The 14923-nt window shown below is 44.3% G+C and overlaps 1 protein-coding gene across 1 annotated transcript in view; it reads right to left on the bottom strand.

Annotated features, from left to right (window-relative positions):
* Window positions 1–13542, bottom strand: part of LNX2 (ligand of numb-protein X 2) — a 34242-nt gene extending 20700 nt beyond the window's left edge. The window contains exon 1 of the mRNA XM_075139860.1: window positions 13042–13542. Coding sequence (XP_074995961.1) covers window positions 13042–13442 — 401 coding nt within the window. The 5' untranslated portion in view covers window positions 13443–13542. The remainder of the gene's footprint in view (window positions 1–13041) is intronic.
* Window positions 13543–14923: the final 1381 nt, after the last annotated feature.

Genomic DNA, 14923 nt, shown 5'->3' with positions numbered 1-14923 from the left:
GCACTGGCAACAGGAAAAAAAAGGACCAATCTCCAACATCACTGACTTCTGCAGCAACAACGGCAAGGGGTAAATGCTCTTGCAGAGGAAACCTCTTCTCTACTGGGAGCTCCGACAGATGTGCTTTCCCACACTGATCCACAAGAGTTCAGGACAAAGCCACCCCAAGCTGCAAGTCCTTGCTGTCCCTGAACTGCTCTGCTACAGGAGTGGTGATTTTTCAGCAGAGAGGTGAATGAATAGCTCAAAACTGACTCTGTCAGAGGACCACGCTTCCATCCCACTCAGTTTGGACAACAGAGTCCAGCCTTACTGGACTACTTCAGTGAACCAGATACTTCCTTACCAAAACACTGTGCTGTTGACTCCTGTTCAGCCAGCTCACAAGGCCTGTGGATCCCAAAGAACCTGTTGTAGATGGCAAAGCACACCTTGGGAATTTTTTTTTTTTTTTAAAAACTGTATCAAACCAGGACGGAACAAAAATCACCCCTGGAAGTGTCCTATTTCTGTCAAAGCCTTCCAAACCACAGCCAAGTCCTCCGCCACCCTCCTTCACAAAGCACATACCCCCATCGTTACCTGGCAGCTGATGAACGTCGTGCGAAATATAAATAGATTTGAGGTTTATTTTTGCCAATGATATTTAATTATCATTTCAAAGGCTAACATCAAGAAATGTAAACAGCCTTCTAAGCACACCTACTCAGCTCAGTGGAATCCCTTTTGTGAGCACTCTACAAGGCAAAAAAGGAAAAAAAACCCAGATTCTTCCCCAAATTAACCAGTAATTGTAACAGACTATGACTTTCAGCCTGGTTTAGTGCAACTACATTGCCAGGAAAGTAGTTGTCTGGTGGAGACATTAATTCTTGAGATGCCAATTCCTAGGTCTTTAAACACAATATACCACCTACCAAGCAGCAAAGCCCAGTATTGGTACTCAAGGAGATCTATAAGGAGATCTTTAATTTCCACTTGCAACATAAAAAGATTTTTATTGGCAGTAGGAATGTATTATTCACAAACAGCAAAACCATACAGCAGTTGTAACAGTTAACAAGCACCAATAAATCTCTAAAGGTGCACACCTTCACTAATACTGTTTTTGCCAAATATCTGGGATAAAGAGTGTCATGGTTTAACCCCAGCCAGCAAATAAACCCCACGCAGCCGCTCACTCACACCCCCTCTCCCGTGGGATGGGGAAGAGAATCGGAAGGGCACAAGCAGGAAAAACTCCCGGGTTGAGATAAAAACAGTTTAATAATTGAAATAAAACGAAGTAGTACAGTAATAATAATGGGAACAACAATAATAACAGAACATACAAAGCAGGTGATGCACAACGCAACTGCTCACCGACCGCTGACCGCGTGTCACGAACGGGGGGCGAGCCCCCCCACACCCCTGGTTTTTATACTGAGCATGATGTCACAGGGTATAGAATACCCCATTGGCCAGATGGGTCCACCACCCCGGCTGTGCTCCCCACTCCCGGTGCAAGCATCACCCAGCAACAGCCAAAGCATCAATGGGCCATCAACGCTCCTTTCACAACGAACCCAAAACACAGCACACCCCCCAAGATACTGGGAAGAAAGTTAACCCTGTCCCAGCCGGAACCAGGACAGTATCCACCCCTTGTTCTGTACCATCTACCTCATGCCAAGGTCGCACATTTTCTAATACATTCCAATTAGTCGTCACCACTTTCCCTGCCTTTTAATATATACGCACACAGGGATATCATTCCCTTAGTCCATGGGCCATCTCTCCAAAATGTCCGTTGAGTTCATTTAGTCCATGACTTTGGGTTCCATCTGTTGTAACAGTCTTTCAGGGCAGGAGAGATGGTGTGTGGTGTGGGACTCTTGCATGCGGAGGCCAGTTCTGGGCGCTCGTCTGGTTCTATTATCGTTGCACCTTGCTCAGTTTCATCGGAGTTCATTCTACATTTATCTGGGTGATTCTTACTGTAATACTGTTAATATGGCATATAGTAACCATAGAAGTGATGACATATAGTATTATATAGTAATTAACATCATACAATCCAGTTCATTGGCTATTTTCACCCAAAATTAAATCCCCTTGAGGTACACACCAGACTTCTTCATTCTTTCGCATCACCCACCAAGTGCACCCAGGTCCCTGAGCAAAAGCAATCCCGCGGATGGGTTTTCCCTTGCCAGAGGCAGGAGTAACTCAGACTGTCTTCCCCAGTATATTTCTCATATGCACGACAGGGACTTCATCTACAGTACGTAAGGGTTTGGATTGGGCAAGGCCAGCTCGAGTGACAGATCCCCTAGTGTTCACTAACCAGGTGGCCTTTGCTAAATGTGTGTCCCAATGCTTGAATGTCCCACCACCCATTGCCCTCAGTGTTGTCTTTAGCAGCCCGTTGTATTGTTCAATTTTCCCAGAGGCTGGTGCATGGTAGGGGATGTGATAGACCCACTCAATGCCATGCTCTTTGGCCCAGGTGTCTATGAGGGTTTCAGAAGTGAGTCCCGTTGTCTGACTCAATTCTTTCTGGGGTGCCATGTCGCCACAGGATTTGCTTTTCAAGGCCCAGGATGGTGTTCCGGGCGGTGGCATGGGGCACAGGGTATGTTTCCAGCCATCCTGTGGTTACTTCCACCATGGTGAGCACATAGCGCTTGCCTTGGCAGGTTTGTGGGAGCGTGATATAATCAATCTGCCAAGCTTCCCCATATTTATACTTCAACCATCGTCCTCCATACCAAAGAGGCTTTACTCGCTTGGCTTGCTTGATTGCAGCGCACGTTTCACATTCATGGATAACCTGGGCAATAGTGTCCATGGTCAAGTCCACCCCTCGATCATGAGCCCATCTATATGTTGTGTCTCTTCCTTGATGGCCTGAGGCGTCATGGGCCCACCGAGCGATAAATAATTCACCCTTATGTTGCCAGTCCAGATCCACCTGAGCTACTTCGATCTTAGCAGCCTGGTCCACCTGCTGGTTGTTTTGATGTTCTTCAGTGGCCCGACTCTTGGGTACGTGAGCATCTACGTGACGTACTTTTACAGCCAGGTTCTCTACCCGGGCAGCAATATCTTGCCACAACGTGGCAGCCCAGATGGGTTTACCTCTCCGCTGCCAGTTGTTCTGCTTCCACTGCTGCAACCACCCCCACAGGGCATTTGCCACCATCCATGAGTCAGTATAGAAATAAAGTACTGGCCGTTTTTCTCGTTCAGCAATGTCCAAGGCCAGCTGGATGGCTTTCACCTCTGCAAACTGGCTCGATTCACCTTCTCCTTCAGCAGTTTCTGCAACTTGGCGTATAGGACTCCATACAGCAGCTTTCCACCTCCGATGTTTTCCCACAAGGCGACAGACCCATCAGTGAACAGGGCATATTGCTTCTCGTTTTCTGGTAGTTTGTTATACAGTGGGGCTTCTTCAGCACGTGTCACCTCCTCCTCTGGGGATATGCCAAAATCTTTGCCTTCTGGCCAGTTTGTGATCACCTCCAAGATTCCTGGGCGACTGGGGTTTCCTATTCGGGCCCGTTGTGTGATCAGTGCCACCCACTTACTCCACGTAGCATCGGTTGCATGATGTGTAGAGGGGACCCTCCCTTTGAACAGCCAGCCCAGCACCGGCAGTCGGGGTGCCAGGAGGAGCTGTGCTTCAGTGCCAACCACTTCCGAAGCAGCTCGAACCCCTTCATATGCTACCAATATCTCCTTCTCAGTTGGATGTAGCGAGCCTTGGGTCCTCTGTATCTCCGACTCCAGAACCCTAAGGGTCGACCTCGAGTCTCCCCTGGTGCTTTCTGCCAGAGGCTCCAGGTAGGGCCATTCTCCCCGGCTGCAGTGTAGAGCACATTCTTCACATCTTGTCCTGCCCGGACTGGCCCAAGGGCTACTGCATGAACTATCTCCTGCTTAACTTGTTCAAAGGCTTGTCGTTGCTCAGGGCCCCATTTGAAGTCGTTCTTCTTCCGGGTCACGTGATAGAGAGGGCTTACGATCAGACTGTAATTTGGAATATGAATTCTCCAAAAACCCACAACACCTAAGAAAGCTTGTGTTTCCTTTTTGTTAGTTGGTGGAGATACGGCTGTTATTTTGTTGATCACATCCGTTGGGATCTGACGACGTCCATCTTGCCATTTTATTCCTAAAAACTGGATCTCCTGTGCAGGTCCCTTGACCTTATTTCGTTTTATCGCAAAGCTGGCCTTCAGAAGGATTTGGACTATTCTCTCCCCTTTTTCAAAGACTTCTTCTGCTGTGTTGCCCCACACGATGATGTCATCAATGTATTGCAGGTGTTCCGGAGCCTCACCCTGTTCCAGTGCGGTGTGGATCAGTCCATGGCAAATGGTAGGGCTGTGTTTCCACCCCTGGGGCAGTCGGTTCCAGGTGTACTGGACACCACCTCAAGTGAAAGCAAACCGTGGCCTGCACTCTGCTGCCAAAGAGTTTGAGAAGAACGCATTAGCGATACCAATGGTGGCGTACCACTTGGCTGCCTTTGACTCCAGTTCCTATTGGAGTTCTAGTGTGTCCGCATGGCAGCACTCAGTGGCGGCGTGACTTCGTTCAGGCCATGGTAGTCTACTGTTAGTCTCCACCTGCCATTAGACTTTCACATCAGCCATATGGGACTGTTAAAGGGTGAGCGAGTCTTGCTGATCACTCCTTGGCTCTCCAGTCGATGAATCAGCTCATGGATTCCCTCATCAGGGAATCTCAGTTGGTGCGGTATTGCCGCCAGTGCACTGTTGTGGTAGCGATCGGCACCTGTTGTTCTTGGACCTTCAACAACCCCACAACAGAAGGGTCCTCCGAGAGACCAGGCAAGGTGGACAGCTGTTTAATTTCCTCCGTCTCCAGGGCAGCTATACCAAAAGCCCACCGGTACCCTTTTGGGTCCTTAAAATACCCTCTCCTGAGGAGTCTATGCCAAGGATGCTTGGAGCCTCTGGGCCAGTCACAATGGGGTGCTTCTGCCACTCATTCCCGGTCAGGCTCACTTCAGCTTCCAATACAGTTAGGTCTTGGGATGCCCCTGTCACTCCAGAAATACAGATGGGTTCTGCCCCTTTATAGCCTGATGGCATCAGGGTACACTGGTGTCTATGGGAGCCTTATACTCCTGTGGCTCTGATGTGCCAGGCCATCAAATCCACACAGTCCAGTAAACCTGGTTGTCCCTTTCCTCCACCTGGCCGGAGGCAGGGCCCCTCTAGTCCTGGTCATCATATCTGCTATCCACTTCTTGTAAGTATGAATCAGAAGTCCCTTTATTAAGGTCGGAAGTGGAATCAGCCTTTCTACTCTGTCTGGGGGACTGCTCACTGGAGACTGGAGCAGCAGTTTTCCTGGAAGAACCCCCTTTTGTGGTTGTTTTTCCTTGCAACTCATGTACCCGTGCCTGTAGGACTGAGGTAGGTTTTCCATCCCACTTCGTCATGTCCTCTCCGTGGTCATGCAGGTAAAACCACAGGGTGCCCCGGGGTGTGTACCCACGATGTCTCCTCTCTTGAGCAGAGGGACCCTTGCTCCTAATGGCTGAGACACTGGCCCGTGCAGGTGGGGACATATCCTCTTTGAGTTGCTGGACCTCCTGGGACAGTTCTCCACAGCAGACACAGGCCCGTAGGGAGGAAGAGCGACTTTCTTCATATTGCCGGAGTTGGCCAGCTTGTTCATCCACTGTTTGTTCCTCTCCATCTCTCCAGGTCATTACTGCCAATGAGTTTGCATGTGACGCTGGTGCGCTCCGTACAAACTTCCGCCACATGGGTCGGGTGCATTTGACTTCATCTGGGTCTTTGGATAACTGCTCGTTGTTCAGGTCATCATAAATCACTTCCAGCACAGCTAATTCCCTCAGGTACTGGATACCTTTCTCCATGGTGGTCCACTTGCCTAGGCGATATATAACATCTTCCTTGAAGGGATACCTTTCCTTCACACCTGACAGGAGTCGCCTCCAGAGGCTGAGGACTTGTGCCCCTTGTCCAATTGCCTTGTCAATGCCCCCTTCCCTAGAAAGGGATCCCAGCTGCTCGGCTTCCCTACCCTCTAATTCCAGGCTACTGGCCCCGTTATCCCAGCATCGGAGCAGCCAGGTGACCATGTGCTCGCCTGGACGACGGCTGAAGTCTTTTCGCATATCTCGCAGCTCACCCAGGGATAGGGATCGGGTGGTCACCATCTCATTTACGGGTTCTGCCTCCTCCTCCTCCTGTTCCCGTGATGGCCCTGGTTCATCTTCATCCCTTACTAAACAAGCTGATTTTCTTGTGCATTTTCTTTTTTTGTATAGGGGCGACTGATACCGGCATGGGTTGGTTCTCTGTCGCAGGGGGCAGAGTAGCTGCCGTGCCTGCCCTGGGGGGTGGGGTAGCCGCTGTGCTTGCCGTGGGGGGTGGGGTAGCCACAGGGCCTGTTGCTTTGTCATCAGCTGCAGAGATGTTTCCTTCCCCTTGGGGGTTCTGAGTGGTGTTGAACAGGGCTCGGTAGGCGTGGGCCAGGCCCCAGCACATTGTAGTGATTTGTGTCTCCCTAGAATGGCCAGGGTGACAGCATACTTCTTCCAAATATTCTACTAATTTTTCAGGGTTCTGCATTTGTTCAGGGGTGAATTTCCAGAACACTGGGGCTGCCCACCGTCTTAGGCATTTGCCCATGCTATCCCACTCGCCCTGCCACTTATAACTATCCAGCCTTGGGGCAGATCTCTGGATGACATTCTTAAATTGCTTACTAACCGTGGATAAAACCAAAATAATATTCCCAAGGAGCACCAATAGATGTATTTTAACTACCCAGGGATGTTCAAGGTACTGACAAGTTATTTTAACAAAGGAGATGACATCATAGAGAAAGGTAGCGAGGGTGCCATTCTCTATTTCCTCCGTAAAAAAATCTCTCAGAGGAAAAGGTATAATTGCTAATGGTCTCCATGAGGTGGTACCCGAAATACAGTAACGGCTTCATTACGAATCCCAAATACCAAATAACCCCCAATGCCAGCGTTTTAGTAACAAATCTTCCAGGCAAAACATCATTAATCACTGCAGAGCACAGCAGACTACAAAACCCAACTCCAATCTTTAACAGGTACAGCAAAAACAGGAGCATGGTGCAGAACAAATTAATATGTTAACAGATATAAATTCCTTAATATGCTCTAATTAATCTGTCGTTATCTCAACCCTTTGCTGCCCCACGTTGGGTGCCAAAAAGGACTGTCGTGGTTTAACCCCAGCCAGCAAATAAACCCCACGCAGCCGCTCGCTCACACCCCCTCTCCCGTGGGATGGGGGAGAGAATTGGGAGGGCACAAGTAGGAAAGCTCCCGGGTTGAGATAAACACAGTTTAATAATTGAAATAAAACAAAGTAGAACAGTAATAATAACAATGAGAACAACAACAATAACAGAATATACAAAGCAGGCAATGCACAACGCAACTGCTCACCGACCGCCAACCGCGTGTCATGAACGGGGAGGAGCCCCCCCACACCCCTGGTTTTTATACTGAGCATGATGTCACATGGTATAGAACACCCCATTGGCCAGCTGGGTCCACCACCCCGGCTGTGCTCTCCCTCAGTGCAAGCACCACCCAGCAACAGCCAAAGCATCAATGGGCCATCAATGCTCCTTTCACACCAAACCCAAAACACAGCACACCCCCCCCCCAAGCTATGGGAAGAAAGTTAACTCTGTCCTAGCTGGAACCAGGACAAAAAGCATTTTGGACTAAATCTTGTAACAAGTTATGTACACAGATGGGCATCTCGGGATCAAAACGAGCATTGAAAATTGTTTTTATGGGTACAGGAATCCATTCTCGTACAACAAATTGCATAAATTAGGGCTGAAATGAGACTGAAATGTGTCTTACAGGAACGGCATTTCATATCTACCTACAAAGCCAGAATATCTTGGCTAGGAGCAAGAAGAAAGGCAGGAATGTTTTTTAGAATTTCCAGAAATTATTTAATTTCTTTCATGAATGAAGATGCTCAGTAGTAGAGATACTGAAACAACAGCTAAAGCAACTGAGTGATGTTATTTATCGGGAAACTCAAAGGGCAGTTGTTCTTGGTATGCAAAATGAGCTTCTACTTACAGTCATCGACTCCCTCCTCTCCTCCCTTCAGAACCAGCTTTTGCTCAATTCTGGATGGTGACAAAGAGTAGGTTTTACCTTCACCTTCTCTTAATCCATATCAGACAGAGAAGATAAGTTTTCTTTTTTTTTTTTTTTTTTTTTTTTTTTTTTTTTTTTTAACAGCCAAGTCTGCAGGGTTTCTCATTTAAAAGCTGACTTCTTGGAACACTAGCAGCAATCCCTCTCTGCAGATAAAAAGAGCTTTCATACAAAATTAAGATGTAGTTTACAGAGTATTCCGTGGAATAACAGTAGGGGCTCAAAAAACACATTTGCTCACTGACTACTGAAAAGAAAGATTTCATTGTAACTTATGCCATCAGCTTCTGCCCAGTCTAGAGGTTCAATAAAAGCAAACACACCAAATAGCCTCAAACCAGTTGCACTAAATAGTTTTCCAAGCAGGAGCTGAATTTAAGCAAAGACTGCAGAGAAGCAACCCAAATGCCTTTGCTATTGCTCATAAAACTTAGCCAGCAAAGTGACCTTAAGCAGTAATTCTGGCAAGATTTACAGCTGCAATTCAGAGTAGGACACGGTGCTGCTTCAGAAAGTTAAGTGTTTGGGTCTTGGTTTTAATTTTGCCAGCAAAAAAACAGAACAAAAAATTTTCCCATGGATCTTGTTAATCTAAATCCATATATTAAGCATGCTGACACACAGTGAATAGCTCAGTAATTTCTTCAATTCCAGAAAATACAATCCTATATAAAGTTCAAACTTGACATAAAATTGGCTTGAATGTTGGCCTCAACACTAAAACATTTGGAAAAATGTCTCCATCCAAAACGATAACTTAAACTACCATAGGAGTACATAGGAGGGGAAAACTGAAGCCCAACTCAAAAGCAATACATAAACACAATACCTAACCCTCTCATTAAAACGTTGTACAAATTTCTGAGTATGTTTTTGTACATGGAGTTTCTTCAGGTTTGAATAATTCATAAGAATTAACTGAATTAAAGTCATACACAGAAAAGCTCAGTAATTTTTTTATCAGATTTCCTTCTGATAAATTTACCTTTGATATTTAGAAGTGGAATTGCACCTCCTTTACTAAACATTAACAAATTTTCTATACCGAGTGACTGGGAAAACCAGTACAACTCAGCATTACTCATATTTTTTTTCCTTTAAATCAGATTATGCGCATTGTGTTTAACTTTGAAAACCACAGTTCCCAAGTGAATGTGATGAAACTGAAAGACTGATAAATGAAATATTTTCTTCATGCAATGAGGTATCATGGAGTACAATTAACGACCATGAAGCAATCAAGTTTGTGTCTCATGCCTCTCATCTCCCTGCTGGAGCAGCTTGCAGTAACCTTACACTCCGAGGTGCTTGGTGGATACGATGACATTTTCTTCCAATTTTATGCTCAAATGGAGATGATTAAAACACTGGAAAACCTGAGTGTGAATGTTTTTAGACAGTGAAAACTAACCAACCATATTGCATTTCTTAGAAATACAAACTAGCGCATGTAAGGGCTTATTGAGACTGGTTTATATTAATCTATGCTGAAAATTATAATAATGCTGAATTTTTTATTTCTTTCCTACATTTAATGATCAGTAGTAGAATTTTACTGGAATAACTAATCCATATAAAATCAAACTCAAACTACACAGTTGCTGCTACCGTTATGTCAGCAATGATAATTTACAGGTGTTCCAATGTTTGCAAATAAACTTCAATGAAAACTGTAAATCACCATATACTCAAAATGTGTATCGGCATCTCGAAACAAAAGAAGGAATTGAAAACGAGCAGCCTTCTGCAACTGAAAGCTTTTTTCCAGCCGACAAACAGGAAAAGCTAGTGATTCAGCTCACTCAGATTTCATAATAACCTTGTGCATTAAGTAAATGAATATTTCATATATACCTAAAGAGAGCATACATAGTGTTCCATGTACAAATAAATTATGTGGCCTTGTTGTAAACAGCCCTAATACAATTCAAAGAAATACCAACCAAGGAAAACGGACTGAAGAGGTGAGGGATATGACAGTGGAAAACCGGAAGATGAACTAAATATGTAGCAGGAGTCTTGCTAGCATTTTGCCTTTATTAAAATCAAATAAATTTAATATTAGGATTATAAATTGAACGAACAGTTAGGCATCCTCACCACCCCCAAGTCATAATACAGATCAGAAATTACTTGCCTGGAGGAAACAGAGCCTAAGCTAACATGGAAACCGTGTGGAGAAATAAAAAAAAAGGAAAAAAAAACGAGAGAGAAAGGCTCCTCATTAGTCCCCGTACCTCCCTGACACGGACACCGCACATGTATACATTCATGGTGTAGGTACAACAACCAACAAAACCCAGGCAACTCCAGGCTCACCACAGTCCGTAGGGTTGCTGCATGTCCTGCGTGCCCAAGGTCCTCCCAGGCTCTGAATCCCCAGAAGCCTTCAGGATGTGGGGAAGAAGGAAGAGGGCACGCTGGAATACGCACATGAACAAACTGTTTCCAAGGCAGGCGGTGGCTGCTCTCTTCCCCTTCTCTGCACGCACACCCACACCACGCCTGACTCCCAAACAATCTCCTCCGCAATGTCACCCTTCACCTGAAGATGGTCTCCAAGAGTCTCCAAATGGACAAAGACCGAGACTTGGAAAGAAGTTCATGGGGTAGATCCATGCACCTCTCAAATAAACCTTTCCATCCGGGTGGCCACCAGTGTTGCTGGACCGGACTGAGGGCGGGTGGAGGAGGCACACAGCTAATACGGCCCTGCTTTTGGGGAGGGCAACAGGAAAGGAAACCTCTCCCATCCCACCACAGCCACCACTGTCCCTTCCTTTGGGCCTAGGGTATTCAATCCCAATGTGGAGGGCTCTTTGCCCAAAGAGCCAGCACAGATAAGACTACCAAACCATGAAACACCCTCATGAAATGGGCAATTGCTGAAGTTTATGCAGGCTGGTTTAAAAAGTAACGAGGGGGAAAAAAAAAAAAAGAGTATCAAATTGAAAGAAAGCAAAGCAGGTAAGAACAAAGCCCATGATGAAGTCATGGAAATGAAAAGATCTCATCTCAGCCGGTGACCGAGGAGACCAGAAGAGTTAGGACTCATACCATCCATTTTCACAGAGTCGCCAGACAATATGCTTGTTTTTATGAACGCTGCTGACAAAAACGCTCACATATTGAATTGTATTTCCCTAGTGCCTTTTGTCTATGTACAATGGATACGTGCAATGCTTATTCTTCTGGGTTTGATGCTTTTTTGCAGGGACACTTACATACTTTTGTGAAACCTCTCTCTGCAAAATGAAGATAGGTTTTCAAATAGCATTGACTTGTACACAGGGAATATTTTCTGGTAGCAGATGCAATTCACCCGAACTAGATGGATCCTTTGAAGTCAGATGCATTTCCTTTGAATACATAATTTCCTTCTCCACGTAATTCTTCACTATACCCATCTTATAATTTCATAAATCTCTAAACAGTTTAAAGTTAGTTGGTATAGATATGCATAATATTTTTTTAGCCCTGACTCATTAATTCCACCGTATTTTAGCTTTAACATAAATGATATGTCTAAGTTTTTGTTCATGACTTGTGTAGTGAAATCTAATGATTAAAAAAACTCTGTTTGTTTACTGAAAATATTCTCCAACCTATAGAGGAAACAAAAGAAGTCAAACATACCCCTCAAAAACAAGTTTAACATTTTTCCATTAGAAAAATAGCATCGCCTTACAGAGAAGAATGAAACATCTTCAATGTAGCATGGTACTGCACACATAGTATGGAGGCAATTCCTTTGCTAGAAGAACGAAGTGCACTAGTCTGCACAATATGAAGTATCATTCTATCTGAATTTGATAATCATAGAATCATAGAATACCAGGTTGGAAGGGATCGCAAGGATCATCTGGTCCAACCTTATAATAATCTTATTTCCCTCTTTCTATCATGGCCTCCTTTCAATATTTAAATATTAGGGTAGGACAGCATAAAGCAGAACAACTATAAAATTATTAACAGTTCAAAATAAAGTCCTAAACATTTAGGTGCAGGTAATATTGGACTGTATCTCTCTGACATACTCAGGAAAGCTGCACCAAAACTTTCCACTGGTGTGAAGTGATGAGTTTCTACCAAATTAACAGGGTGTTGGAAGTGTTCTATAAGCAATCAAAACAAACAACAAAAAATCCTAGAAACTACATCATTCTCACAAGACATACGATCAACCTGTTCAGTAAACAGATTTTTTTTAAAACAGAGAAAAATAGGTCTCGCAGGAGCCTTGAGAGATACCCTGTCCATCTGCCTACCTCAAAGTAGAATCAATTCTGCTGTAATTGTTCCTGATAAAGGTTGGTTTAACATGTTCATAAACACTTCTGAAAGTGGGGAATACGCAATCACCACCCAAGCAATGTATACCAGTGCTGGACCATTATAAAGCTTTTTTTCCCAAAATCTGAACGAAATCTCCTTTGCTCCTATTGCATTATTTCCTTCCTCTTTGCAGACAGAGTTTGCACATCTCTCATTTTTCCCCTGCCTCAGCCTTTTTTCCCCTACCATAAACAACCCCCATTTTCTTTAACTTTTTCTGCTAAACCATGTTTTTGAGACCTCTAATGAATCATGTCGTTCTCCCCATGACTCTCTCCAAGTGTTCTTCACTATTTCTGGTGCGATATCCAAAATGGGATCCAGTGCTCTAGTTGTGCAGAGTTCCAGACTGACCATTTCCTACGGTCTTCTACTGTGAATTTAAAAACCACCACCACTCCTCTTTCCCCCTCCTGCCCCCAATTTCTACTGCTCCACAAACTGGCCTACCAAGCGTGTAAGGAACATGCAATGCAAGCAGCTGCACCGCTCACCTGTTTTTGAGATGTGCCGCCAGGTCACATCGCTGCATGACTTCCTGACACACGGAAGAGAAGGGGCACAAAACAAATAGCTTGTCTAACAGTTTATGAACAAGAATGCTGGATTTTTTGCAGAGTTTAAAATGGAGTCTTTTTCGATCCAGCGGGCAGAAATCCTTCTCCTGCAGAAAGTTCCTTAGGCACTTGTAGCAGAAAGTGTGTCCACAGGGAGTGTCCAATGGCTGCAACAAGGGCTGAAGGCAAATGTGGCAGACCAAGTCGTCGTCCACTTCGTTCTGGTAGTTGTAGAGGTGGTTCTCCCTTGTCCAGTGCTGCTGGCCACACTCAAAGCACAGAGGGTTCAAGGAGGCATTCTGCTCCACCGAAGCCATGTCGTCACCTGTAGTCCCCATCGTACAGCTAAGGCGGCTGACGGATCTTCCTCCTCCTCCTCATAGGATGGGGTTGCTCACGTGAAGCTCAGATGGAAGCAACTTCTTCCAGGGTGACTTACGCTCTTCAGCCAAGTGTCATTTTCTGCAACAAATAAAGAAATAAAAATTATTCATTTTGCATGAATTATGAAGGTTCTTGTCAGAACTTTTCACTACTTCTGGGTTTACCAAAACACAACAGCTAGACAGATTAAGAGAATATTCCTGTTTTCTGTAAATTTGTTGTAGAAGAGCACAACAAAAACTTCTATAAGTACAATTCCTTTTACAACATAAATGTTTTACGGCTTCATAACAGCTGCTGCACTGCACAGTTTTCACCTGCAAGATGACCAGTTTGTGACAGCAAGGACACCGCATTATGCAATGTCACGTTAGAAACGCGCAATTAGCGTCTAGCACAAAAATACCCTATTGTGGAATAATGGTTATATGACCAAGTAATTAAATGTGTTCTTTAATATGAGATTATGATTTTAATCTGGTCCTACTCTCTTTTTTTGATTTTTACTATTACTGTAGAATATTACATATTACAGGTCTAAATACATTGCATTAAAAATAACAGCAACAAACCACTTACCTTGTTATTTCCATTAGTAATATTGCATGATGTCACCACTTACCTTCAGGTTTTCTCTGTGGGTTGCTACACAGTAAGAGGGACTGAATCTATTCAGTACGCCACATTTGATTTAGTACAGAGGCCAGTAATAAACATATGGAACAAACTAATCATATGAAGCTATTGGTTCCAAACAACCTGTTTTGCTTTTTATCTAACAAAATTACAGCATACTCAATGTGAGGATAATCATGTCAGTCAAAGGACTGTAGGTCTGTCACTGTGGGATTTATTTTCTAAACTTTCTAAGTTATTAAACTTTGCCCCTCTTAAAATAGCTACCTGGTCGGGAAACTGTGCAGCCATCGGTCTGTAATTTCAAACACTAAATCCTTACCCCTCCCAACCTTATTTGCCCTTCTCTCACTTACAAGATCACATTGCTTGACACTCATAACAGGATGATTTAGAAAATAAACCAAATTTTCTCACATTCTTAAGAGACTTCCTAATTCGTTAGTTTTGGTAAATATTCTCATCGGTGGGGGAAAAAAATCAAATTTGAGCAATGCTTACTTTGTGCCTAAATTCTTTATTGCAATTCAGCAAGCAACACTCATGACAGACATTTACTGTATTCTAGCAGAGCAGTAGCAAGCATACGGAGAAATGAAAACTGCTAGTCTAGGTACCAGCCCATCATCTTTATTTTTAGCTGAAATGTAGTCATAAATATATTCTGAAATTCATGTGGAACACATGCATTTCACCATGTCTTACTTTTTAAAAGAATCCCTGTTTTGGTTTTTGCCCTTTAACCTCGCACAGCCAAGCACAAGACTTAGAGCACATTTTACAAGGATTATTATATCCT

This window comes from Calonectris borealis, chromosome 1 (assembly GCF_964195595.1).
Source record: "Calonectris borealis chromosome 1, bCalBor7.hap1.2, whole genome shotgun sequence".
Taxonomy (NCBI): Eukaryota; Metazoa; Chordata; class Aves; order Procellariiformes; family Procellariidae; genus Calonectris; species Calonectris borealis.
Note: the sequence above shows the minus strand (reverse complement) of the source record. Positions and strands in the feature narration are given on the sequence as shown.